We start from the raw sequence: 24,698 nt of genomic DNA on the forward strand, positions 1-24,698 counted from the left end.
AAATACAAACACAAAGGCAAACCAAAACAAACATCCATAAAATTGTTTCAGAATTCACAGAAAACAAACCGTGGATCAATTATTCAGTGCCTTCCCTCTCCTCATCCACTTCCTGATGCGTTATTAATTTTGCATGAGCCCCCTGCTTAGCCCTTCATGCACTTAAAGTATAGAGCGCAAAGGCTTTCAGCTCTGTAAATGACTGGGCACTTACTACGACCCTCTGCGCAAGAGCAGATCCTGTTGACTTCAGTGGGAATCACTTGTTGGCAGCTGCATAATTGTTTTTCAAACAATGTAGGTTTAAAAAAAAAACCAAACAAAAAAAGGGAGGATGTGTGAGAAAGCCCAAAGAGGTTCCCCAAATGAAACACTGAAAAGTCATTCAAAGGAGCTGGAGCAATTACTTCAGTTGCCTAAGAAGTTAAGACCTGGCAAAAAGGGTGATAGAGTGCTCTAACCAAAAGCTCTGGCAGAGAACAGTCAAGTGCACCAGACATCCATTACATGATAACTTCCCTGCAGTAACAGGAGCTCTATGAGACTCTAATCCTTGGAGCACTGAGAGAACTTTTAGCTGATGAAGGACACAGAGGTTATTCTCAGCAAGCAATTGTGACTGTTCTCTCTAACTGCAGAGTAGTGGTGTGCTTGTAGGAAATAGCTTTACATGTGCTGAAATATGTGCAGAAAACAGTTGTTTGTGCAGTCTATCTGCCTTGCTACCAGTCTGGGCAGCAAGCTGGTCACTGCTGTCATTTTTATAAGTAGTGATTCCTAGCCCTTCGTTGCCCTGCTTTCACCAGGCATGTACATAATAACAGCAACTTCATGATACATCTGTGTCCCAGGGAGCTGCTAATGCCCAGCTCTAAAGCACCACTGCTGATGTGCTCTACCAACAACCGCATAAGAAAGCTCCACATTTTATTAGAGGCATCTGAACTTTAACGACAGCTTAGGCTAAAGATAATGGCTTCCATATGAAATACGTTCTGTTACTGCTAATGCTGTCTTATCAAGTAAGTTAGTGTGTCAGATAGTAGAATTTCTGTAAACAAATAATAAAAGAAGGTGTGCGTATATAAATCATGCCTGAAAATCAATTTACAGATGAATGGGGACTGAACATCTAGGTCTAGTTTTGTCTATGCTTTGGTGATTGATAGAGAAAAAATAAAAAGTCTCTCTAAGTGCAGAACTTGATGAATATTACATTTATTTCTTACTATTGGATTGTTTCAGCACTTTGTGGTAAAGCAATATGAGGAGGTAGTTTTAGCTGGTGATAGTACCAATGGTTTCAATACTGTTAAAAGTAAACAACAAGAGCCACCTTTCTTTTTGCCCTTAAGGAACACTTTAAAGAAATGTGAAACTGATTCTTATTGATGGTTTAGGGAAAAAAAAAAAAAAGGTTAAGGTTAACAATCCCTGATTTTAGATCCATCATACCACCAAGTGAGATGAAGAACTTTAATCTATTGCACTGAATCCTTAGTCTGCTACATTGTCACGTACCTTTACATGAACCATTAACCTCCAGAGCCAAAAACTGTTCCAAGATTTTGGAGGAGAGTGCTGAGCTTTGCCTTTTGACCAGATTCAATGCAAGGGAGTTCTCTAGGGGAAAGACATTGCTCTTATTTTTCCCTTTAGTGTGTGAAGAAACAATATACCAATGGATCTACAGTTCTTATTAAGCAAGTTGAAGTGTTAATGATAAAGAAGTGAAAAAAAATGTTTCTTTAAAGATCCTGTAATCTGGATTTCTGTTACTTTTGTGTGGATTAACAATTTAATTACCAAGAACAGGTTTGTTCGTTTGTTTGTTTGTTTTAAAATGTGTTTGGCTGTGTTTTGTGTGGTGTGAAAGATGTGATAAAAGGGCATTTCTCAATAATCTTTAATTTCTGCCTGGGGTACCATGCAGTCCAAAGGTAGTTTGGAGTTTTGATGGTTTTATTCCCAGGGGGGCGTTTGAAGATGGTGTCTTTGCCAGCTAAACCAGCTTAAAGCCTGTGTAAGATATGGCTTCATGGATCAACCGGGAGGCTGGTGAAGAGTGACATGGAAGAACAACTTCCCTTGGGGAGGATGTGACTAGGAGAACCATTTTGCTGCTGAAACACCAGACTGGTTTACCTGCTTTGACTTAAAGCCTATGGGGTTGTTTTTTTTGGTGAGTAGCGCCCATGTCAAACATGAACCCTGCAATTAGTATTTGGCATAATTATTAACTTCTGTAGACAGATCCAGTCTGAAAAAAAGTCTACTGTACACTGAGCAATGCCCCCTTGGAATATTTCAGCTTAATTAGCTCAAGTCTGTGGACACAGACTGTGTCACGTTGTCTGTTGTCCTTTCCATATTGTTTTCAAAGCCTGATACCTTTGATCAACCCCAGGCTGAGTTAGGAAAGCCTAAGGCATGAAAGGAATGCTGAAATCTGCAGAGTTAGAGTTACTACAGAAGTTATGGAAACTAAACCATTAATACTGGTCTGATATGACCCAGTAGGAGTTTGTCTGGAGTGGTATTTCTTACTGTACTTTGCTGAAAGGTAATAAAGGTGAGGTTTTTTCTTTCTCCCTTGAACTTTTGGGATGAATATGTCTAGTGAAAATTTTTCTTTGCCTTAACCTGAGATAATGCCAGCAGTTTGTACTTCACGGTCTGTAAACTGTTACAAAATTGCAAAATGGATTCTCAATGTTCACAATGAGAGTAGGGTGAGGCTCATGTATTTGTTGTTTGTGCAATGTTCCTAACAAATTATAATAATCAGTAAAGTAACTGGAAGCAAAAGGAGTAACTCCTCCTAAGTTTCAAAGGTTATTGGAAGTAATTTTGTGAGCTTATTAAGGGTAGCTCCTGAAATTTTCAAGAAATTGTTACTTTAATAAAATAAAGAGCATTAAAACATTGTTTTAAATTCATGCACATTCACTGTTAATCATTTCCCTTAATATGGGTGTTTTGCATTTAAAATAAAAGGGAATGTTCTTGGATTTGGATAGGGCACAAGAATGAAAACTTGCACAGAAAGTTGTTTTGAAGCTCTAATGGGTGATGTGCTATGAGATGTTCTAGTCTTTTCTCTCTGACATGTAATATTATGCTTGGCTGGAGTATTTCCTCATATAGAAAATAACTAAAATAAGGTATCACTGCCAAGGAGGACCTCAGCCTTTTTAGATATGCAACTAAGAGGCCATACCTGTGATCATGTTGGATCAGGCAATAGGTCTGTTTAAGGTAAATATCATCAGAAAGTGGCCAGTGGTAGAGAGCTGTTGAGAAGTGTAAGAAGCAAGGTAGGTACACACTGATACATCTTAGGGAATGTGCTCTCAATCCCCAGCCTTTCAGACCCAGAACTAATATCTTTGTACTTGGTATCCCTATATTATATTTTCTTTGTGAATTTATCTGGTTGACTGTTGAATCTCTAATTTTCTGAAGTGAGTGACATCCAGTTGTTAGCTGTACCTTTTTTCCATTAGTATTAGCTTGCTTTGGGAGAGGTGGAGTTCCAACAGGCATCTAATAAAGCATTCTGTAGCTTAGAGTCGATTAACTTTCATGTTCATCTGCTTAGCTTCTGTGAAACCACAATGAAAATCCTGCATCTGAAGAATGTAGCTTGAAACACCTTTTATCTGCTTCCTGCTGTGCCCTGCCCCTGGCTTTTGCACATAATACCATCAAGAAACAAATTTTGGACACCTTCCTTTTCAGTGGTTCACATGGTTGAATTACAAATGTAGGAGGCGTGTAAAGTCGAGTGAGTGTACCAGTCCAAGGCAACTACAGCTGGATGTCACAGATGAAAAAGCTTTCTGCTGCGAAGAGGAGCTTTAACTTTCCAGATGGTGACCTAGTTGGATCTCCTCAGAGCTCCTCCAGTTACAGTGAAATAACCATTTTCAGCCCAGGCCATGTTTAACAGTAAGACATACAGTTGGCAGTTTTTTATGTAGGATTGCAATTCCTTGAAGTTCTGTCCTTTTTCATCCGCCCTTTCCTATGCTTCACAGAAGGAAGAAACATGTAATCCTAAACTCCCAGAATCCTTATCTAATTTTGCCATTGATTATGGTGCATTTTTATTAATTAACAAAATAGTGTACAAAATATGAGAGTTTTGTGCTGGGCGGGTGAATCTGAAGGGTGTTCTCAGGCAGACACCAGGCTATGCCTTCCTTTGGTTACTATTTTGGAAGATTGCAGTAATTGGCTGCAACATAAAAGGTCAAATGTAGCACTCACCTGTTACTTTGGAAGAAAAGATGTAAAGTTCCTTTCTTGTCTGGGCCCCAAGAAAGCTCCTAAGCAAACGTGTGGCTGGCTTATTGGCCGTGCTGCCTGAAGCAGAGATCAGTGTTGTGGTGAGAGTAGAATCCTGAGGGGTTGCAAAAAGTAAATCACTGGCCTGGCAGAAGAGTGGATTCGTTGGTGCTGGATAAGTGTGACATCTGGAAGGTTGTGTTGTAGTCCAAGAAAATTTTTCTTTTGTTAATCAAGGCAAGTTTATAAAAGTCATCTTTCTTTGTACCACAGCATTGGACATCTGATAAATGAAATGTGGGACTTTTCTTGTTCATTTGCATAGTAGTCCTGGGAAGGAAGGAAGAAAGAATGTGTTGTGGATGATGACTAGTATTGACTGGCTGACAAAGAGAGAGGCAAGAGTGCAACATAAACTTGATGGCATGATCAGATCCTTTGAAACTAAGTGACCATAGAGAGACTGGCTTCAGATTTGAGCTAGTTTACTAGGCTTGAGAATGAGAAAAAAATAGCTTACAGAGTTCTAAGACTTTTTTGTTTTACTTAAAAATAATAAATGAGTGCTTCTGAATTCCTTTGTAAATTCTTATTCCCAGGGCTCAGGTCTATGATCCGATCCCCTTGGGAACTGGATTTCCAGGTAAAGAACTTAGTCTTGTTGCTGTAGGAAAGCTTAAAAAAAACAAAAAAAGAAAATAGCCCTGAGAAAACAGTTTGGTAGCTGTTCATCTTGAAATCTGTTTTATTTGCTGCATGGGGATCTATTTTGGAAGTACTTCAGTGAAAAGTTGGACAATGGAACAAAACACTTCAAGGCTTAGCATTTAAATGTGTATTACTTTGGTTGCTTGTTTTGGTTTTCTTACGCTTTTCGGTGTGTATTTTTGGGGGGTGGAGGTGGGTGGTTTAGGGGTTTTGTTTGGTTATATATATATGTGAAGTACTTGGATTAATTCCTGTTTTCTTGGCAACAAAGAATTGTTCCCTCTCTGCCACATCCTTGTTGCTCACTATAACTGTGTTCTGCATTGTGCCTTGATCTTGCATATGGTAGATTCTACTGAATGAAAAAAACCCATGTTGCAAATTCAATTTAATGCTGTAGGCTAGCTCTACTTCCAAAAGTTTAATTGGTAGGAAACTGTGGATTTTCCTAGCATTAATAAAATTGAGTGTGGGCAGTGTATGTTAGCATGTTTACTTTTATTTATATATATATATATATGTGTGTTTGTATGTGTGTATATGTGTGTATATATACACACACATGCATATATACAGGTATGCTTGTGTGCATGTATATATATATATATTAACTCCTTTTCCTGTTTCTGTTTTTTCACTTCTGCTCCATACCAATACTGCTGAAGCTTGTGTAAGAGGACAGCTTTTGCTCTTGCCAGCCAGAATCTGTTTTTGCAGTGAGGGGTCCCTGCTGGGGAAGCCTTTCTTTTCCTGCTCTTTCTTCTCTCTACAGGGTAGCAGGCATAAGGACTGCCCTCCCGTCTGCTCTGCTGACAGCCGTGCCTTCTCTGCTCCATCTGCAGCAGCTGCTGCTCCTCAGCCTGCCTGAGAGAGCATAAATTAAAATACAAAGGTCTCCTGTGGCCATTCTTGGCTGGCAGTGCAATGGCAGATCAGACCTTCCTACATCATCTTCACTTGACTTTCTTCTTTTTCTCAAGAATTTCCTCTGCATTTGTCTCAGTCACAGTCTTTTGCCACTGAGCTGAATAGAAGTAGCAATCCAGTAACTCTCAATGTTTTATGTGCTTGTGTCACTGGAGCAGTTTGCAGAGAAAAGAATCAGAGATGTGGGTTTCACCAAAAGCTCAAGTCTTTCTGCTTTTCATGCTGCCTGGAGGAGATGGACTGTTTGTGTGCTTTTCATGGCTGCTGAAGATCCCGGGCTAATTCCTGTTCTCATCTCCCCATGAAGTCAGTGGGAGTGTTAGAAACAGCAGAACCATTGTGCTGCCATTGTGTCTGTGTGACTGAGGGCACAGCAGTGAGCATGAGTGTTTTCTCCAGTGGGCTTTTACTGTTTTGCAACCTGCTGTCTTACAATGCTCGTATTGGGGGTCTCATCCCCAGAGGGTGGAGAGGGAGCTACTTAGTGGTGGGATGGAGTGCCATGCCACAAAATTGGCTATGTGAAATTCCTGACCCAGCTGTGGTTCGTTTACTTTTTTTTGTGAGGGAGTTGTTTTGGGTTGGCTTTTTTTTGCCCTGTGCTTGTCTGACATAGATGTTTTTTGGCTTAATGTGCTTAAATATGAGGACTGTTCCTTGTAGGTGGTAAGTGGTGAGGATGATGGCTATTTTAAATTGTTTTATTAAAGTAACTTTATCTGCTTCCCCTGCTTTTTCCTGCCTTAGACCCTGCAGGCTGGTTTGGCTTATTGGGCATTCAGCTTATGCCAATGGCTTTGAATATTCTTTTTATAGAGTGCTCACATTTTTGCTAGTCGTCTTATCCGTTTCAGTCAAAATCTGAATTCCAACACCTTTATGGGAAAAAAAAAACTGAACGGACTAATATTTTAAGTGTTTTTTATTTTTTTAAACCCTTCTTGAAATTTTTTTTTCTATTTTTTTCCCTTTTCTTCCCAACCATGGAATGCAGTGTTAAACTTGCATCCTCTTGTGTTGTAGCTTCTATTCTGTTTGATTTGTCTTCAGGGCATTGTCAGGATTGGAAGGCAGCCCTAAGGAAAGGCATTTCAGTAAATGGTTCATTTTCAGTCCCTGAAAATCATGTAAGAAATGAGAAGCTGTGCTTTTTTATTTCCATTTGTATAATTGTCAGCTAGTCCTCAATGCAAGTTTTTTTGGGTCCTCTGGTCATTTTATCCACTGTTCTCTGGATTATGGATGTAGAGGTTCTCCATGATTTGTGCAATGACTCAATTGTTTTTGTTTAATGTAAATATATTTTGGCTTTAAATGTAAGTCTCTACAACAGTGAATGTTACAGGCTAAATGCCATTTTGTCATACTTAATAATATTCTGCATTGTGAAAGCCTAAAAGCAAAACATGCCTAAGCCTAGAAACTTTCTATCCACAGTTGTATTACATTTAAAATGTCTTGATTTCTATAATTGACTTCATGCATTTGGAGGGAAGGAAGTATCAGGACTTGCTCATGCTGTTCCTTTTATCATGCTGGTTAGGCAAATGAAAGCTGCTGTGGTGGTGGGGCAAGAGGGACAACATCGTGCAAGTGGACTGTTAAATGAAAGCAAAATGCTCAGGTGATGAAAAATGTGTGTGTCCTCTTTCTTCAGTAAGTTCCATGCTAGTAGCAGGTGCAGTTGAAGAGCTGGCATCCTGTATCTCCATGTCACATACAGCAGCATGAGTGGGGACAGCAAGTGGCTGTGCAGCACCCACACTGAGGTACAGTGGCAGAGCACTTCTCTAGCTGGTAACTCTCTCCTGTAATTCCATCCCAGCTGGCACAAACAATAGTGGGTCTGGGATGTGAACTTACAAGGCAGGGCTTGCGTTGAGTAAACTGGGCTCTGTTCGCTCAGCTTCTGGAGAGCTGTTGTAACAGCAGGTGGGCTCTTCCATTCTTTTTTTTTCCCCTTTTTTATCTTAAACAGTGAGCTTTCTATGGGGGGAGAATGAGAAGTATTCTGTGCATTGATTTGCTGTTTGTGTGCTTAATTCTGATCAGTTCAAGAATATTTTGGTACAAAGAGTTCAGGGTGTGGTGAGATTACCCAAGAAATTTGCTAAGGACATATGAAGTTAATTGCAGGGATTTTACTGTTCCTGTCAGATGATGGTGCTCACTTTTTTTTTATTGGTTCTGAAATGGTATCATCCTTGAATACATTTTTGGGAATCACTGTCACTTGACTTGCTTGTGGGTTCAGAAGATTGATTTTTGTGTAAAGCTCCTCCCTGTCCTTTCCTGGCTGACTAAATGAATAACATTTTTGTGAACTTTTGGCATATCTTTGTATTTGTGTTATCCTTTAAAGGGGAGGAAGAGAACCGAGAAGCATATCTATATCCTCTTCTTATTTAATCCCATAACCAAAAAATGAAGACATGAAGAGCTCACAGGGGCTCTTTTGGTGTTTGTGCTGCTCTCTTGTGCAGGCAGGAAAATAAGCAAATGGGAGCAGTAGCTGAAGTACTTGGTAGACTGTAATTGTCTGCAATTGCACTGTGATTTGCAAAGATTGTAGAAGCAGTATAAGTAGCATTGGTGGTGATTTCCTTTTTTCAGGCAATGTTCTTTCCACCCTCAGTTACAACCAGTGCCCTTTAATTACAGCTCCCTGTCTAATATGAGCTGAAGAGGCTCAGTGTCGGAGAGGGAGGGTGGAGCTACAGTGTAGAATTCATTCGCCTGGCACTGGTGTGATTCAGCTGACAGCTTTTATGCTTGCTGGCATGGCCCTTTCACAACATAAGATACTTTGTTCGTTTGTTAGTATTGTGCTGGGTGATTGCAATGCTTTCAAACAGGCTGATCATGAGTTTTTTGACACTTGGTTGGGGTTGACTGTGCTGGCCTATGTACAGGCCTTACAGTACCTACTCTTGTGGATACTGTAATGGTATAAATAACTGTGCTTATTCTGACCAAGTATATTCTTGAAATGTCATTTCAAGTGTAACAGTGAAGAACACATTAGTAAGAAAGAATGAGGCATGCAGCTATGCAGCTGTTGGGTTGTTTTCTTTTTTTGACACTGACCTGCTTAATCTTCCCAGGACCTTCCATTTTTTCATGGGAGCTTGGGAAACAACTGCTGATGGATTACCTTGAGGACTTTGAAAAGTATTGTTCAAAAGGGTAGTTTGTTCTGTTCTGTTTCCTCTGCTTCCTACAGCAGTGAGGCTTGGCCTGGTTTCTGTGTTAAGAAGCCAATTACTCTGGCTGGGTCTCTTACAGGCTATAGACAAACACAGTGAAAACTTGCCCAGGATTTGGTAAGGTTTTGGACTAAAATAGTAGGCTTTGTTTTGGTGTGGCTTGCTGTTGTCAGTGCTTTGGTCAAAATTGGGTAGGCTATGCAAATAGCTGGCTGGTTACAATATGCTTGCATTAAGAATATTTATTTTGGCATTAAAACTACATGTATGTTCATGCTATAAGTAAAGTCCTTTCATGCTGATCTTGCATTTGTTCCTAAAAGGCACTGTACTTTAGAGGTGCCTGTGGAAAAACAGAAATCATTTAGTTTTCGAGCAGTTACTGAAAAACTAATCCTGTAGTCCAGAATATAATGAGTTGTGAATTCTTTGCTCCATTGAGTGAAATATGACTGGTGTGACCTACTTAATTTGCATATTTAACATATTGGATACTTTTTGTTAGTGGGGTTGGCTTTCTTTTTTTTTTTGGCCTGTTTCCTAGGAACCAAATGCCCTGGTATATTAGAGAACAGCTATTATATGGAGACTGCTGCTTGTCTGAGCATTGTTCTTTTTTAGGTGGAAGGCTTTAAAGAGGAAGGAGCTGGAATTTTCAAAACATCTTTATTAACCGAAATAGCACAAGGATGTGTTTCAGACTGCTGTGCTACTCCTCCATATATTTGTGTTTTTCTCAGTAGGAGTATTGGTGTTGGTTTATCTAGTGAAGTGCTTGTATATGTTCCCATTGAGGGCATACCAAAAGAAAGTGAATGAGTAACTAATAAATGGATGTTCCTGTCATCCTTATTGTAGATGTATATTTCTGAATGTGTTTTGTATTGAATTATCTAGAATGGAAACAGTAATGCAGAATTTGGCATTAGAGTTGACTTCAGGAAGTAGTATTTTTGTTAGTGGAGTAGGTAAAGAGAAGGGTTTCTCACCCTTTTAAATACACCTTTTAAATGTAAAAATTGTCTCAAGTTGGTTTTGCTGCTGACTCTATTTTTTAGCCCAGTGTTTATTGTTGCAACATTAGAAAAATAGGTGTGGTTGTTACCATGTTAAATTTGGAGCTGTGATGGTGGAATGGTATTAGGATTGGTAATGCTGAATGTTACTAAGTGGTGAACAAAAACTGTCTCTCTGCTTGAATTGTTTGGTGAGCTAACAAGTGGTTAGGAGAGTGTTTTGGTAGTGTGTGACAAATAAAGCTGAGTTCTTAGCTTAGAAAGTGCTGCATCATTCCCCTTTGGTCTTTCTATGTTGACTTCAAAAACTCAGGTAAGGGCCAGTGCTCAGTGGTGCAGGTAACTTACAGCTGCATCTCTAGGAATCTGTAACTTTGCTGCTTCCAGACTGCTTGAACTGAGTGTGTAGCATGCGATGCCAGTCTCCATACACACAGCACTGGTGCCTGAGTTGTGTGCTGGGAGGGCTTGGTGCTTGTTATTCTGATAATTTTCTCTCCTCTTAATCCGCAGCATGTTGAGAAGGGAATAGAGGCAGGACGAGAGAAGTCCATGAAGCTCAGCAATTCCTTGCCAGGGCTGTATTTTGTGCTGCTTTTATTCAGCCCCTTGCTGAGGGAAGGACAGGTAGCTGACAGTAACAGCGTATTATCATGAGCTGCCTAGAAAGGGGAGCAAAATAAGGAGACGTGCTGGCGAATGGAGCTTGTTTGTTTGCAAGTGCTTGAGGGTTTGAGATTCAACAGGTAATTTTGTCCATATTTGCCAGTAGTAGGGATATAATGCATATTTCTTGCATTCTCTAAGGGTTAGAACTGTCAAAAAGCTAAATATCCTTTAATAATAAACTGCAGTTAAGGCCCCTGCTTAAGTGTGTTATTTTTTCTTTTCGTAATTAAAAAATTGAAGTTTTCAAAGTAAGACTTCAATGCAAGAATGAGGGGTGAAAGGAGAGTGAAGCAGAGTGAAACCATGTCCCAAAGTGCCACATCTACCCTATATTTTGTGGTCAATTCCTACAATCGAGGATGTTTTTGTGAAGGGAAAGTAATGAGGAGTTTTCTTATGAGAAAGGTCTTTTTGGGGCTAGGGGGAGGTTCATATTCTCTGTGGTGAGTTCTGCAAATGGATCAGATGATCTTCTCCCCAGGTGGTCATCATGTAGCTTATTCAGTGGTTTTGCCTAGTGGTAAGAAGGTAGGTGACTGACGTTGCTCTGGATGTTCAATACCAGCATCAACTGCTGTTCATGAGTACCCGTTCCTGCCTGTGCTTGGTCAAAAAGATGACTGACAGGAGTCAGTAATAGAAGTAACAGAAGATTTTACTGAGTTTTTTCAGATTTTTTTTTCATTACATTTTAATGAAAGTTCTAGTCTTCAAACTCTACACATGCCAGCTTTTTTGACTTGAGAGTACATTATGGCACTGTACCTCTTCACTAGTTACCAGTAAATTTGATCAAAGTAAACCTAAATCTGAAGACACAAACATTGTTTAACAAACTCTTCAAGTAACTGATTCAAGTTCTTGTGAAAGCAGCTGTAAGTGATGTGATCTGGACCTCCTGCAAGAGCTGTGTGCCAGTGGAACTGCTGATTTTCTTATCTGACTTCATGTGTGTAAAGTAAGACTTTCTCAACAGATAGACTTAATAATATGCGAGCAATTTCAGGTTTCAAAACATAAAAGAGCCCTAGTTCTCACACAGTTAAGGCATCTAAAGTAGATTTTCACCTCTTAGGTCTAGAGAGAGGGAGAGAAAAAAAAAAGCATATCTAGGTGTTGTAGATCTCTTGAAGTAGTAACTGAGCTGTCCCTTTGTGTGATACATACTCAGCATGTGAATGAATAAACGATTTAATGAGAGGTTACTGGTTAGCTTACTCTGTTCTCTCAGTGATGGTGGGACAGTTCTTAGGGAAAACTCTGTGCCTGACTATTCAGTTACTAACACTCATGGATGCAGCAACTAAAACTGCACAAAATGGAGAGGCCAAGCATCTAGGAGGGAAGATCTTGTAATTTCAGCTGGAATTAAAGCCTGTGAGCAGTCACCATGCAAATTTTGCAACATTCCATGTTAATGCCATGAGAATCCTTGTTCTATGAGTACATTAGTGAACACTGTTATAAGCTGTTTTCTTGAAAAATGCTGAATGCCCTTCCCAAACCCAGTGCTTACTTTTGTTGCCTTTCTTGTGGTCACTTTTTGAGAGAAGGTGAAAGGAGGTTCTGGTGAGCAAAATGGCAATTGCAAATAGGGCTGTAACTTCTGTCTCTGCATTAAGTGTTCCCATCTATTTTATCTTTAATACTTGTCTTGTTTCACTTAGTGTAGTTTTTCTGGATAGTACATGTCATGTGCATTTATTGCTGCTCTTAGGGCACTTATATGTAAATATAAAAACTCTGAACTGTGGTCTATTTGAGGTATTTGTGTGAAGCAGTATTTGAGTATACACAAATGCAAAGTGAAGGCACACTCTGCTGTGGAACAACTAAATGTGCCACTTAGGCCAAGATCTCAAGTGTTGTAGAAAATACATGTGGAAGTGTTTTAAGAGTTCATTACATAACTAGGGCATCTGATTATTGTTATTCAAATCTCTCTCACAATAAAAGCCAAAAATTTGTAGAGGAGTTGTCCTTGTATGTTCGCATCATCCCACTGTTCTGTAGTGCCGTGTAAATCTCAAAGCAACACTGATGCAGTGTTAGGGTGCTTCACTCTCATCAGAAAGTTATTTAATTTCACTGTTTTTCATTATATTTAATGATATGAGCATAGGAAATTTTCCATCTTTTTTCATTTTGGTAAGGAAATTCAGATTTGAAAATCTGGGGTGGATGTGTACATAAGGAAGCAGTCACTCCAAATATCATTCTGCCTCGTTGGTTATATTGCAGGATGATTTCCCTGGGCTTTCCCTTCTGTTTGTTACCTACTGTAGCTTGATAAGGAGAACCAAAGTGGACTTCTGTGGGCTCCTTCCTTGAGCTCTATTTGTAGCCTGCAACCGCAAGGACCATGAAGAAGCCAGCTGGACACTTAGAAATGTAGGAATGGATATTGGAACATAATCACAATGAGTTTCTTAACTCACCACTGCTAAAATTAGCTTTTGCCCAAGGTTTTGGAAACCGGGTGACCAGCTAACAGAGCAATGTCAAGCACTGGCTACAGCTGTCCCAGGTTGATGTCAGCTGGCACTGGTGATGTGGGAATGTATTCTCACAACAGCTGTAGTATTACTGGGGTCCCTTTGTGTGAATTGCATGTAGCAGTGACTGCTGGGAAAGATCGCTTTCCTTACTGGGGTTCCTTCTACAGTGTTGAAGGACATAGTGGTGAGAGGAGAAGCAGAAGGTAAGGACTCTGCTCTAGTGTGCTTGTTCTTACTGTTTTCTTCATCAATGGTGACTCACACGTATATCAAAACTTCAGTTCTGCTAAGTGCTGTGAATGCAAAATTAATGCTTAAGTTTTACATCTTGATCATTGTCAAGTATGTTCTAGTGTCTGCAGAAGAGATCAGCAAGAGAATAGCAAGGTGCAAATGACACATCTGCTGGTTTAATTCAACGTATTTGATTATTAGGATTCTTGGGTTCCAAATCTTTGTATAGTAATAATACTGCTTTTTCCTGATGCTTCCAGTTACATTCAGTAACTTCTTGCAGAACAAAATAGAAAATCCTATCTGCTTTAATCATGCTTAGTTTGTTTTGAGGAGCATCCTTTCAGAAAAATTTTGGTGAGTTTTAGCTCTGTGTTATATGAAGTGACTGTGTTGGTGGCAGATTCTCCATCTGCTGGCAGGCAACACTGTTAATTGTACTGGTGTCACTGTTGGTTTGACAACTCTCTCAGCTGAAATGGTGAAATTATATAGGTTGCAAACGTACTGTTCTTATGTCTTACTTTGTTTTCTTTGAAAATGACATAATTCATGGTTCCAGTTTAGAGAACAGCTAAAGAAAGTTGAGGAGGAAGCAACCTCTGTGCCAGGGTGGAGGAGGAATGAATATTGGAGGGAAGATCTGAGGCTTAAGAACTGTTGCTGATAAAAGGTTACTTGCATAGGCACAGACCAAACCCTGCCAGAAAGCACATCAGTATGTGCCCACATATTCCTGGAAAGGAAATTTGGATTAACTATAAGAGAATGTAGTGGAGGTTCTCTGTTGTGTTGTCAGTTTTTTGCTTGCAGGCTAAATGCAGTGCTGCAGTGAATTTGAAATGGTAGGAACTTAAGAGATTTCTTTTGCCTGCAGGTGTCAAACATCAAGAAGTTATCACAGGTTTATTGATGATTGTTTTTAATGGGAATATTAATCTGTTATGCTTTGGTTGCTTTATAGCAACCTGTTGTTCAGGCTTGTCCTCACTTTTTTTTTCCTCCTCTCCATTTAATGCAAGTTGCTCGCTGCAGGACTACATAATCATTTTTACTCTCAAGTAAATTGCTGTATATTAGTAGTTATACAGCAAGATTTATTTTATCCCTCTCTTCATTCCAGTGTATCATCAGTTCTTACACCATGTAAACCCCTGTATTTCAGCATTGTTTTGCAACCTGCTTTGACCTTTTTTAAATGCAACTGGCATTTTTACCTTACACCTTAGAAATAGAGTTGAGTAATTAACCTGCAGAATAGCAAGTGCGATTTGGGTTATTTAGACCTGAAATTTTTAGGGTATCTTTTTTTAGGATTACTCTAGTGTATGATTTTTCAATTTCTTTTGCTTGCACAATGACTAGTGCATGCATACTGTATGGGATAGACAGGAAGGTTCTCTTACTTTTAGACCAGATTCTCCTCAAAAGAATTGCAGGGAAGAGGGAATTGGTGTTTTTAAGTTGCTGAAGTGTAGATGACTTTATTGACACATAGCCTTGATCGTGAATTAAGTGCATGAACATTTGAACATTGCCAAGAGTGAGGTTGTATGGCTGCTGTGCTGCCCTTTCACTTTTATTGGCTCTTGGTGGCACCCCAGCCTGCTGGTGGGGGCAGACAATCTTTGTGTTCTGCCTGCACTGTGAACCTGTAGTGGTTGGTGTTCATCTGTGTTCACTCATTCTCTTCTAGTGCTTCCTTAATTAGCTGAGAATGCTGCATTACTGCCTTTTTCCTATGGATATGCTTTTCCTGCAAGGAAATTAAATGAAATGCAGCCCTATGCTCCTGAAACAGCAGATGGAAACCTTTTTGTTGCAGAGGTACTTTTGTTGTTAGCTGATCCATGAATTTGAGTTTCTCTTCAGATATGGTTAGGTGTACTCCTGTTGCTGTCAGTAGACACTCTTAGCTGCTCATGCTTTCAGCAGAGCTCAAGGAAAGAAGCAGCACTGCTGGGAAGAGTGACGTGATGGAACTTATTTTTCATATTCAAGAGCATCAAAGCTACCTGCATAGGAAAAGGCTTTTACAGTGAATGGGTTTTTCTCATCAGCTGGAGTGAGACTTTATCTTAACATTTTCCCCAAGAAGCTGTACTTCTGAGTTTGCTAGAAGTTGCTTTATTGTGTGATATGTATTGGCACTGATATTATTGAAAGCCCAATTTACATGACAGTATAATAGTAAATTTAGGTGCTTTTAAAACATTTCACAAGAGCTGATTCAACACTATAATTCAGCACTATAATTTTTTTCTTGGGTTGTGTTTCAAATAAATTATTTTCTACCTTTATATAATCTGTAGGGAAAGAAAGCAATTTAAAGATCAGCAAATAGGAACTCATCAAAATACATCTATAGTAGCTAGTGATAAATAACCTTTTTAACAATGGATTTCTTGCTGAATCTAAGTATTGTTCCCCGGTATTCAATTACTTGAGCTGAGTATATATACTTTGTTCATATACTAGAAATATTGTGTGCTTCAGTCCTCTGCTTATTGATCAAGTTGGAGTGTCTGTATTGCTCCCAAAAAACAGCCAACAAAGCTCCAGACGACAGAGCTTTTAATACAGGAGTCACGCAGCAACCATTTCCTATTGTCTTGAGTGGAGCTGCCCCAAACTGGCAGTCCTCAGACTTGCAGCTGGTTTGCTGTATTGTGCCAACGCTGGCTGGACAGAGGCAGCAGGCAGGGAAATAGGTTTTCCCAAGGGGAGGTAAATTTAAAATACTTCAGAAATTATGCATTTCCAGAAAGGGGTTAATATGGGGAAACTTAGTAAAGGTGTTTGAAAAAATGTGTGCCAGTTTGCAGATGATCTTGTCTCTGGGTTTTTGTGTGTGGAGGATTTTGCCTTGAAACTGGGCAGATCATGGCAGGTGGAATTATTTTAGCCCTTAGGTTCCAGAACTGTAAAATATTTGAAATATCTGCTTAGTACAGTTCTTACGATGTTACACTGTGGAGCAGTGCTGGGTGTGTAGTTATTCCCACTGTCCACCCCTCCAGCTTCAATACTATTGATGGAATCATAAACACTTAATATATAATCACTTTGGATGATAAAACCCTGCCTGGTTAATTTGCCTTTAGGTATTTTGAAGAGCTCTAACCAGAGAATACTGAAGGTTGAGGAGGATTTAAAAAACTTTTTCCACAACTTTTTGCCTTTCACTTTTCTCACTATTTGTGTGGTGAAGCCAAACACTTACAAGCTTATTTGGATTTGGAAGGACAGAAAGAATTTATGTAGATTTGTCAGAAGCATCTTTTAACAGAGTAGATTTTCTGATAAGAAGCATACATATTTGTATGTTTTATATATTATTTAAATATTCTTGTAAGCTTTTTGATGTTTTAGGAACTTTTTTGTTTGATTTTATATTCTGACTTGTTTGTATGACATTTTGTGGGTTAAGTTTATGTATTTTATTTCTTGAGTTTTTTTTTTTTGTTTTACACTCTCTGATAAGGAGTTTCTCTAATTTTTTTCTGGTGCTCTGGTTTGTGTTACTGTTATTACTTAGAGAGGTTGGTTAGTAGCTGTGGGGGAAACAAGCATAATTGTTTTACACAATTCTTTTAGTTATTTAGGAGCGTTTTAACATTCTGTGTTTTGTTAAGGTTTATGATATAATGTATTTATTACACTACTATTTCTACAAGCTATATGGTGCAAAACTAATAGATTATGTTACACTAATAAGCAGCTAAAAGGAGTTACTAATTGTATTATATCTAAATATTTATGCTAATACATAAATCCAAAAGCCAATATAATATGGTCATTTTTAACAGAACCCACAAGCTTATCAGCACCACCTGTGTGGCTACAGGAAGTGCTGTGTAGCTCTCAGACCTGAAGCTGGTGACTTGTGACAGTAATTCTCCCCAGTACTGGCTAGCATGTGTGCATCTGTACAAAATACCTTTTGTAAATCTTACTTAGAGGCTGCAGTCTTTGACTGTTGTTTCTTCTCATTTAGACAGTTCTGGTGCATTGTACATCTTTTGTTTAATGCCTTGTAGCAAATTTTCTGTAAGAGGCTTAAATTTGCAGGACTTGTTATCAGTTCTAACATGTTAGTGGTTCAAGTATAGTGCCAAATAAACAGTTTGTTCAATTTTTAATTAGGATTATTTTATATCTGACAGTTTTTTGTAATTGCCAGTCATTCTACAATTTTTAAAAAAATGAAATCAGATTACTTTGGTTGTCCAATTCCTGTTACTGCTCCTTCTGTGAGTACTTAGAAAGAGAAGCAGCCCACTTCAGCTAATTGTACTGTAACTCTCCTAGTGTCTATGACAAATTGTATTAATTCTTCTGTCCTTAATGGAAAAAAGAAGTGGAAATAGACTTGATGCAAAAGGCTGGCTTTATTTGGGAAAATGTGTTTTAGTTTAAACTTTCACTTGTTTTCAGCAGCACTGTTAACTTGAAGTTTAAATGCCTAGTTGTTTTGGAGATCCCTTGAGTTGAGAGCCTTGACAGGTATTGGTTAAGGATTCTGTTTCATGTTTTGTATTTTATGTAATCTTGCTTCTGGAGAGCTCAGCTGGGTCTTCCATGCAGTTCCTCAACTCAGCAGCTAATTTAGTTTTGTCTTATTTTGAGTTTGTTGTGTTTTATTTGTTTGGGTTTTTTGTTATTTTTTGTTATACTGATATCTCAGAATAGCAAGTCTTATTTGTGACTAGCCAGCATAATTTATGACTACTTGGAACTAATTTTTGAGGGGGAGGAGGAATGTATTGAGTTTTGCGAAGTCCTGGTCCTATACCATGGTCTGACTGAAAGATGGCATTGCTGTGGGACAATTCTTGGACCACCAGTCTTCAAACTTTTGCTGACCTCTTGTCAAGAGTACAGGGAGGAGTAAGGTGCTAAATGTGTTATCCCTTCCACCTTCCTCTGTAATAATTCTGAAGCCCTTTGGCCCACATCTGCAATATTTATTGGAAGGGAAAGGAACCTTTGATCCTATGCAAAAAGCTTATCTGAAGAGATGGAGTACGAACCTGCTGCAGAGGACCCTGTTTTATTGACAGGAACTCTTTGAGCAGTTGAAGTTCTGAGCTGTCCTCTTCCTGACCTTGAAAGAGGAGGGAAAAATAAAAAAGCTAAGAATAACTGAAATATCCCTTAATATTCATATCCTAGCTCTGTTGCCGAAGGAAAGCTGCAGCAAAGCAAGAGGCTAAGCTGTGTATGATGAGTTAGTGCAACCCCTGAGTTACCCTAGAGTTCTTAGCTGAGCATGGGAGGAGGCTTGGCTTTCCAAAGGAACTACCAGCAGAGCATAACTTGATATTTTGGCTCTGACATATTCCCAGAGATATGAATAGGCTTCTTATGTTGCAGCACGTAAGCAGGATTAGAATGCGAGTCTACTACAGCAGTTGGTGAAAACAGCATATGTTTAATTTTATGAAGACTTAAAGACAGATGGTGTCCCATAGAATAATTATATAACAGCCAAAATTCCCTTAACAAATCTTTTTATAATAGTTGTGATAATTACTCATGAATAGCCAGTCATTTCAGTATTTTTCTGTTACATAAATAGTACAGGGATCTAGTTTAGCCCCTCTTAAACTCCTGGGTGAATTTGTTCTTTAGTCTGGGTTATTTTTTTCACTTGTCATTTCTAGTCTTCCCTTGTTTTTGACAAAAGGCCCAAGTGATGTGCACTTCTGTCCAATCAAGTGAAATAAATCTGAAAATGTCACCTCTCTACAGCTGTCTCTCTTAGGCTTTTTCCTTTGCTTTCATGGACTCCCTGTTTTTTAGTCCTCCCAGTCTCTGTCCAAAGAGATTAAAGTTCGCATAAGAAATTGGTTACTGCATATTCCCCTGTAGTCAGCCTTGGAGCAATGGAATATAGAATTAAGATCTGTTTTCTGGCAACTGCTGGCTTTCATCCAAGATTTTATACCCATTTCTTCAGCTGTTATCTTGGATGTTTCTTGCATGACTCTTGGGTGGACTGGGAAGTTGTGCAGATTGCTGGAGAAGAGTTGTTAGAAATGGGTATGAGCTGGGCAACTACTTCTGAGGCATCAGTGTCATAACAGCCATTGAAGCACCAGTGGCCCTGATTGATCTGACACCAAGATGAACTGCCTGCTAGCAAAGGACAGTTGCCTTTTGATGAGGATTTTAAGGAATGGATTTAACCATGTCCTTTCTTAACTCTTTAAGTCTAAGCCTTTTCAGTATTCAGTAGCTCATAACCCATCTGCTTTCTGTATCCAAAGGGCAGTTTGCCAACTCCTTGTAAGCCACAGGTCACTCCTCGACTGTCATCATCTTGGGGGAAGGGATAGAGAAAAGCTTTTTTCCAGCTCACTGACTGTATCATGTTTGTGCCGATTTCTACCTTTTCTGGCAAAGGTAGCACGCAGGGCAGGGATTCAGATACAGGTCATGTTAAATACGCTGGCCAAGGTTAAGGAGACGTTAAACTTGTGATGGACAGAATTCTGCTAACACACCATTTTAGGTGATGCCAGCGAAAAGTAGAAGCATATATTGAGCACTGGCCAGTTTGTCTGCACAATGTGCTTCTTATTTATAGGCCTCTTTGTATGAAGCTATATTCCTGCTTTCCCCAAAGAAAGCCTTGGTAGCTTCCTTGCTGGCCGTGGACCTTTAGCAATCCTAACAGATGAGGATTTGAAGAAGTAATTTTAGGAAATACAGCAGCAGAAGTACTTCAGTAAAAGTACTTCAGCTGTTTCTCAGCTGGAGAAGTACTAATAGTGATTTCCTTTGGGACACCACACTTTTTTCTCAGTGGTAGATGCAAGTCTGGACCTTGACAATTGATCAGATTCAGCCCATGGCTCAGACAAATTGAGAAATTAAACAGGACAATGTGTTTAGCATCCTAAACAAGTTTCCAAGCAGCTAGACTCCCAGTTACTCCGTGGTGATGACTTTCATGATTATCCATCCGAGAAATCCAGTGATTCCTTGGTCTGGACGTTGTTAGAACTGTTGCAGGGTAGTTAAATGTCTTATCTTCCAGGTCTAATGTGGTTTTTGCTTTAAGACTTTTAAAATGTTCTTTCACATTACATGTTTGCATTATACTGAACATGTTATTTGGTGTGGAGTATCCCTTGGGTCGCTTGGGGTCAGCTGTCCCAGCTATTTCCTCTCAACTCAATGGGCACTCCAGCCTCCTTGCTGGTAGGGTGGGATGAGGAATAGGAAAGACCTTGACTGTTCAAGTGCTGCTCAGCAGGAATGGAAACATCACTGTGTTATCAACACTGTTTCCAGCCCAAATCCAAAATATAGTCCATAGTAACTACAGTGAAGACAATGAACTCCATCCCAGCCAAAACCAGCATGCTGATGGAAATGGGGACTGCATGTGAAAGAAGGGAGTTAGGGGATAAAGCAGTGAAATGTTGCAAATAAGGGTTATTGCTAATATTGGTGTTTCTTATGTGGTCCTTAAAAATGACTATATTCGGTTTTTTATTTTGGGGGGAATGGCTAAAGGGAGTTATAATTTAATGTTGATATGCTGATGAATGTGGCAGTTGCCAGCATTTTGCCATAGAATATTCTCTCTGATTTCTCCAGTTGATGCAGCTTCTTTGCCTCTTTTTAGCAATAGGAGTCAGATCTTAAAGGAAAAAAGGTCTGTGCTACTACAAGGCAAACTGCACTAATATTTTATCTGTTCGAGACCACAGTATTATGTGGAAGGTACAGGGTTCATGAGAAAAAGCTTGTAAGCAGCAGTTAGTTGGTATGTGATTTACACAGCATGAAAATCCATTGAACTATTTTAGGCCTTTTGTGCCCATGATTCTAAAGTGGATCTGTTGTCTGTCGCAGTCGGAGGACAGAGGCACTTACATCCTCAGCAAGATGCTAGTTTAGAGGAGTAAAGTTTAGCTCCCTTTCCAACCTGGGGATAAAGAAAGGTAGGATTGTCATATTTCTCCAAGTGATTTGCAGCATGTATGAAGTCTTTTATAGTGACCTCTATTATACTACTTTAAACAATAACACTGAGAGTGTTGAGGTGTAGAGGATTATTATCCTTGGTGTCTACTGCCAGATCTGGAGTCTACTTTAGTCTCTTCAGTTTGCTATTTTTGTTTCACTAACAAAATCTTTCAATGCATTCAACTTGTTCTTGTCCTAGAAGAAAAAGCTTCCAGCTCAAAAGCAAAGAATGTATTCATTGAAGACGTGGGACATGGAGTGAGACATGGCAGCATAATTACAACGACAGCTTGTCAGTTAGTCTGTACTAGCTTTGGTTACATCTTATTTTTACAAGTTTTTCTTGTTTTCCCAGTATTTGCCTTTCTGGAAATTTTAACACCACCTTGTACCCTGTTTCTTGAATCTCGGATAAAAAGAAAGACTGGAAGTCAGATCAGCTTCTCATATTGATACTTGAAAACAGAAAACTGCTAATAGTTTGTTTTGATTGAGGTCTTTAAGGAAAGCTTATTGAGAGGTTGAGAACAAATCATCCCAGTGTGCAGAGTACCAAGAATGTCAGAAGAAGGGATGTTGAGCTAAGCAAGGAGTCTTAATGAATTCAAATGTAAAAGAGCAAGAAGAAAAAAAGAAACACGAGCAAAGACAGGCAGAGGCAAAGAGTGTGCAGATATCCTTGGGCACTAGGGCTGCTATCCAGCAGGCCAAAGCCTGGTTGCAGTTCAAACTGTCTTGGGACATGAAAAATTGCTAAAAAGGGCCTCTACAAGTATACCAGTAGCAAAAGAAATTTATTTGAAAAGACAAGTGTGTTGTTGAATAGGGAGACAGCTTAATAATGGATCATACAGGGAAGGCTCAAGTACTCATTGTTTTTGGCTCAAAAAAATGATAAATCAGGGACTTAGCAGAGAAGCTGATGTGTTCTACTGTCCTCCTATTAGAGCTTTACTTGATATCTCATCTGACTCATCTTTGATTAAATATCAGCCTATTGCTGTTTCTGTTGCGGACAGAGAGTACAGGTTATTCCTTTTTCCTTATGCAGTGGTTAGAGTCTATTACCAGTTTGCTGTCCTTTGTATTGTAAATAAGGATTCTAAGCCTGTTGGAGTTTTTTAGGCCAACATTTACTTCTTTGCTTTGTTAGGTGCTCAAAGCAATCCATGTTTTTGTAAAAGTTGAGTGCCTAAAACTAGATGTAACATCCAGCTAAGCTTTACAGGGAGTAAATAGAACATAAGGATTACTGTCTGTATTTTGCAGGATATATGGCTTCAATTTTAAGCTCCTGTATGGACTAGGGTTTCGTGTAGTTGCTCTTTCTTGTTGACTCAACTTAGAATAGACCTGAGCTCTTTAAAACACTTGCTATTATAAACTTCAATTTTTTTAATGGTGCATACTCAATAAGGAAGCAGTGTGTGACTGAATTTGCCAGAGAAACACATAGTTATTGTGACCGAAATTATAACAGTGCTTCGGTGTTGATGTTGGAGGGAGGAAAAGAATGGGAAGTGGGGGATCATCCTGAGAAATCTGCATGCTCTGTGTGTGTATGTATATATAGCTGGGATCTTGAAGTCTAGGCAGAATTTACTTGCACTGAGAGTCTTAACAAGCATCAGCCATTTGGATAATCCTGTATTAGATGCTTTCTGGGAGGAGCTGCAACACACTGCTCTCTGAGCTGCACTTCTGCACTTGGCTGTGTCAGCTTTTGAGTAGCTCCTTGTATGTTGCCTCTGCTGAATGGATTGTTTCATTCTGTCTAGATCTCTGGACTCAGTTAAAATAAAGGTGAGGTCTCATTCTGCCTGCTCTAGGAAGACCGATTAAATGTGCTGTTTTCTTTTATCCTGCTGGTAAGAAAAATACTGAATGATACAAGACAAGCACCTGGAAATTAGTTGTCATGTTCTTCCATTTTGGTGGGGAGATACTGGTAATTATTTGCTTACTTAGCCTGTCCTCCCCATTCTCACTGTCATGTCCTAGTAGATTCACTAACACTTCTTATCCAAACTTGATAATAAGAGTCTCTTAATTCAAATTCCTTCAAAATGCTGAGGACTAGTCAGTTTTGTTGCAGGTAGTGGGACCCAGAGCAGGCACCAGAGAACTTGTGGGTGGATAATGCTGTTAGAATAAGGGTTTTACTTTGTACATTGACATTAATCAAAATAATTTCTACAGTACAATGCACAGCTGCAGTGTCAGTGTCCTCTGGGAAACATTTTTGATCTAAATGCAGTGGGTGTCATTAAGAGCATTTGAAGTGCATGGGGGGAAGTGCAGTCTTGTGGCATGAAATAATAATAGTCTTCCCAACACAGAATCACAGAATGGTTTGTGTTGGAAGGAACCTTAAAGATGATTTAGTTCCACCCCCCACCCCGCCATGGGTAGGGACACCATTTGTCGGGTTTTACTTTCTAAAGAACACAGAGACAATTAACAGCCTATTTTTATTATTGTTATTGTTATTATTTTTTTTTTTTGGTAGTTGTTTGTCCTTCTCTGAATGGAGGAGAGGAAGAAATTTCCGCTCATTTTTGATTTGCTTCAGATTCTTTATTAATTTTGGAACTTAGTAAATATCTGAGTTAATGGTTACTTAGTTGCTTTTCCAAGTGGAGCTGGGCTTGGCAGAATTTTGCCTTGGTACATGGCAAATATGGCAAAGCTGGTCATCAGGGCCCTGTGTTTTCATTCTGTACACTGTAAAGCAGCAACAGCAGTTTGAAATACTTTTCCCACTGATCTTTTAAAATATTTTAAAGGATGCTCTTATGAGACCTCACCTGGAGTATTGCACCCAGCTCTGTGGTCCTCAGCACAGGAAGGACACAGAGCTGTTGGAGTGAGTCCAGAGGAGGCCATGAATGTGGATCAGAGGGATGGAGCTCCTGTGCAGACAGTCTGAGAACTGGGGCTGCTCTGTCTGGGGAAGGGGCAAATTCTGGGGAGAACTTCCAGTACCTAAAGAGAACCCACAGGAAAGCTGGGGGCCAATGTTTTAGGAGGTCCTGTTGTGATAAAACAAAGGGTAATATTTTCAAACTGAAGAGGGTCAATTTGAATTAGATGTAAGGAAGAAGTTTGTTTTCGAGAGCATGGTAAAACACTGAAACTGGTTCTATGATTTAAGGAGATGCTACCTT

General features: G+C 39.3%; 1 protein-coding gene across 2 annotated transcripts in view; it reads left to right on the plus strand.

Moving 5' to 3' along the window:
* TSPAN5 (tetraspanin 5) overlaps positions 1 to 24,698 on the plus strand; it is an 80,161-nt gene that overhangs the window by 14,296 nt on the left and 41,167 nt on the right. Inside the window, exon 2 of one of the 2 annotated variants that reach the window (XM_088056326.1) lies at positions 1,973 to 2,182. The exons of the other annotated variant lie outside the window; for it this stretch is intronic. Within the exon in view, the coding sequence (XP_087912452.1) occupies positions 2,165 to 2,182 (18 nt within the window). The 5' untranslated portion in view covers positions 1,973 to 2,164. The remainder of the gene's footprint in view (positions 1 to 1,972; positions 2,183 to 24,698) is intronic. 2 annotated transcript variants of the gene reach the window in all.

This window comes from Pseudopodoces humilis, chromosome 6 (assembly GCF_049639895.1).
Source record: "Pseudopodoces humilis isolate 2021_Gansu_Grassland_sample_001 chromosome 6, ASM4963989v1, whole genome shotgun sequence".
NCBI classification, from domain to species: Eukaryota; Metazoa; Chordata; class Aves; order Passeriformes; family Paridae; genus Pseudopodoces; species Pseudopodoces humilis.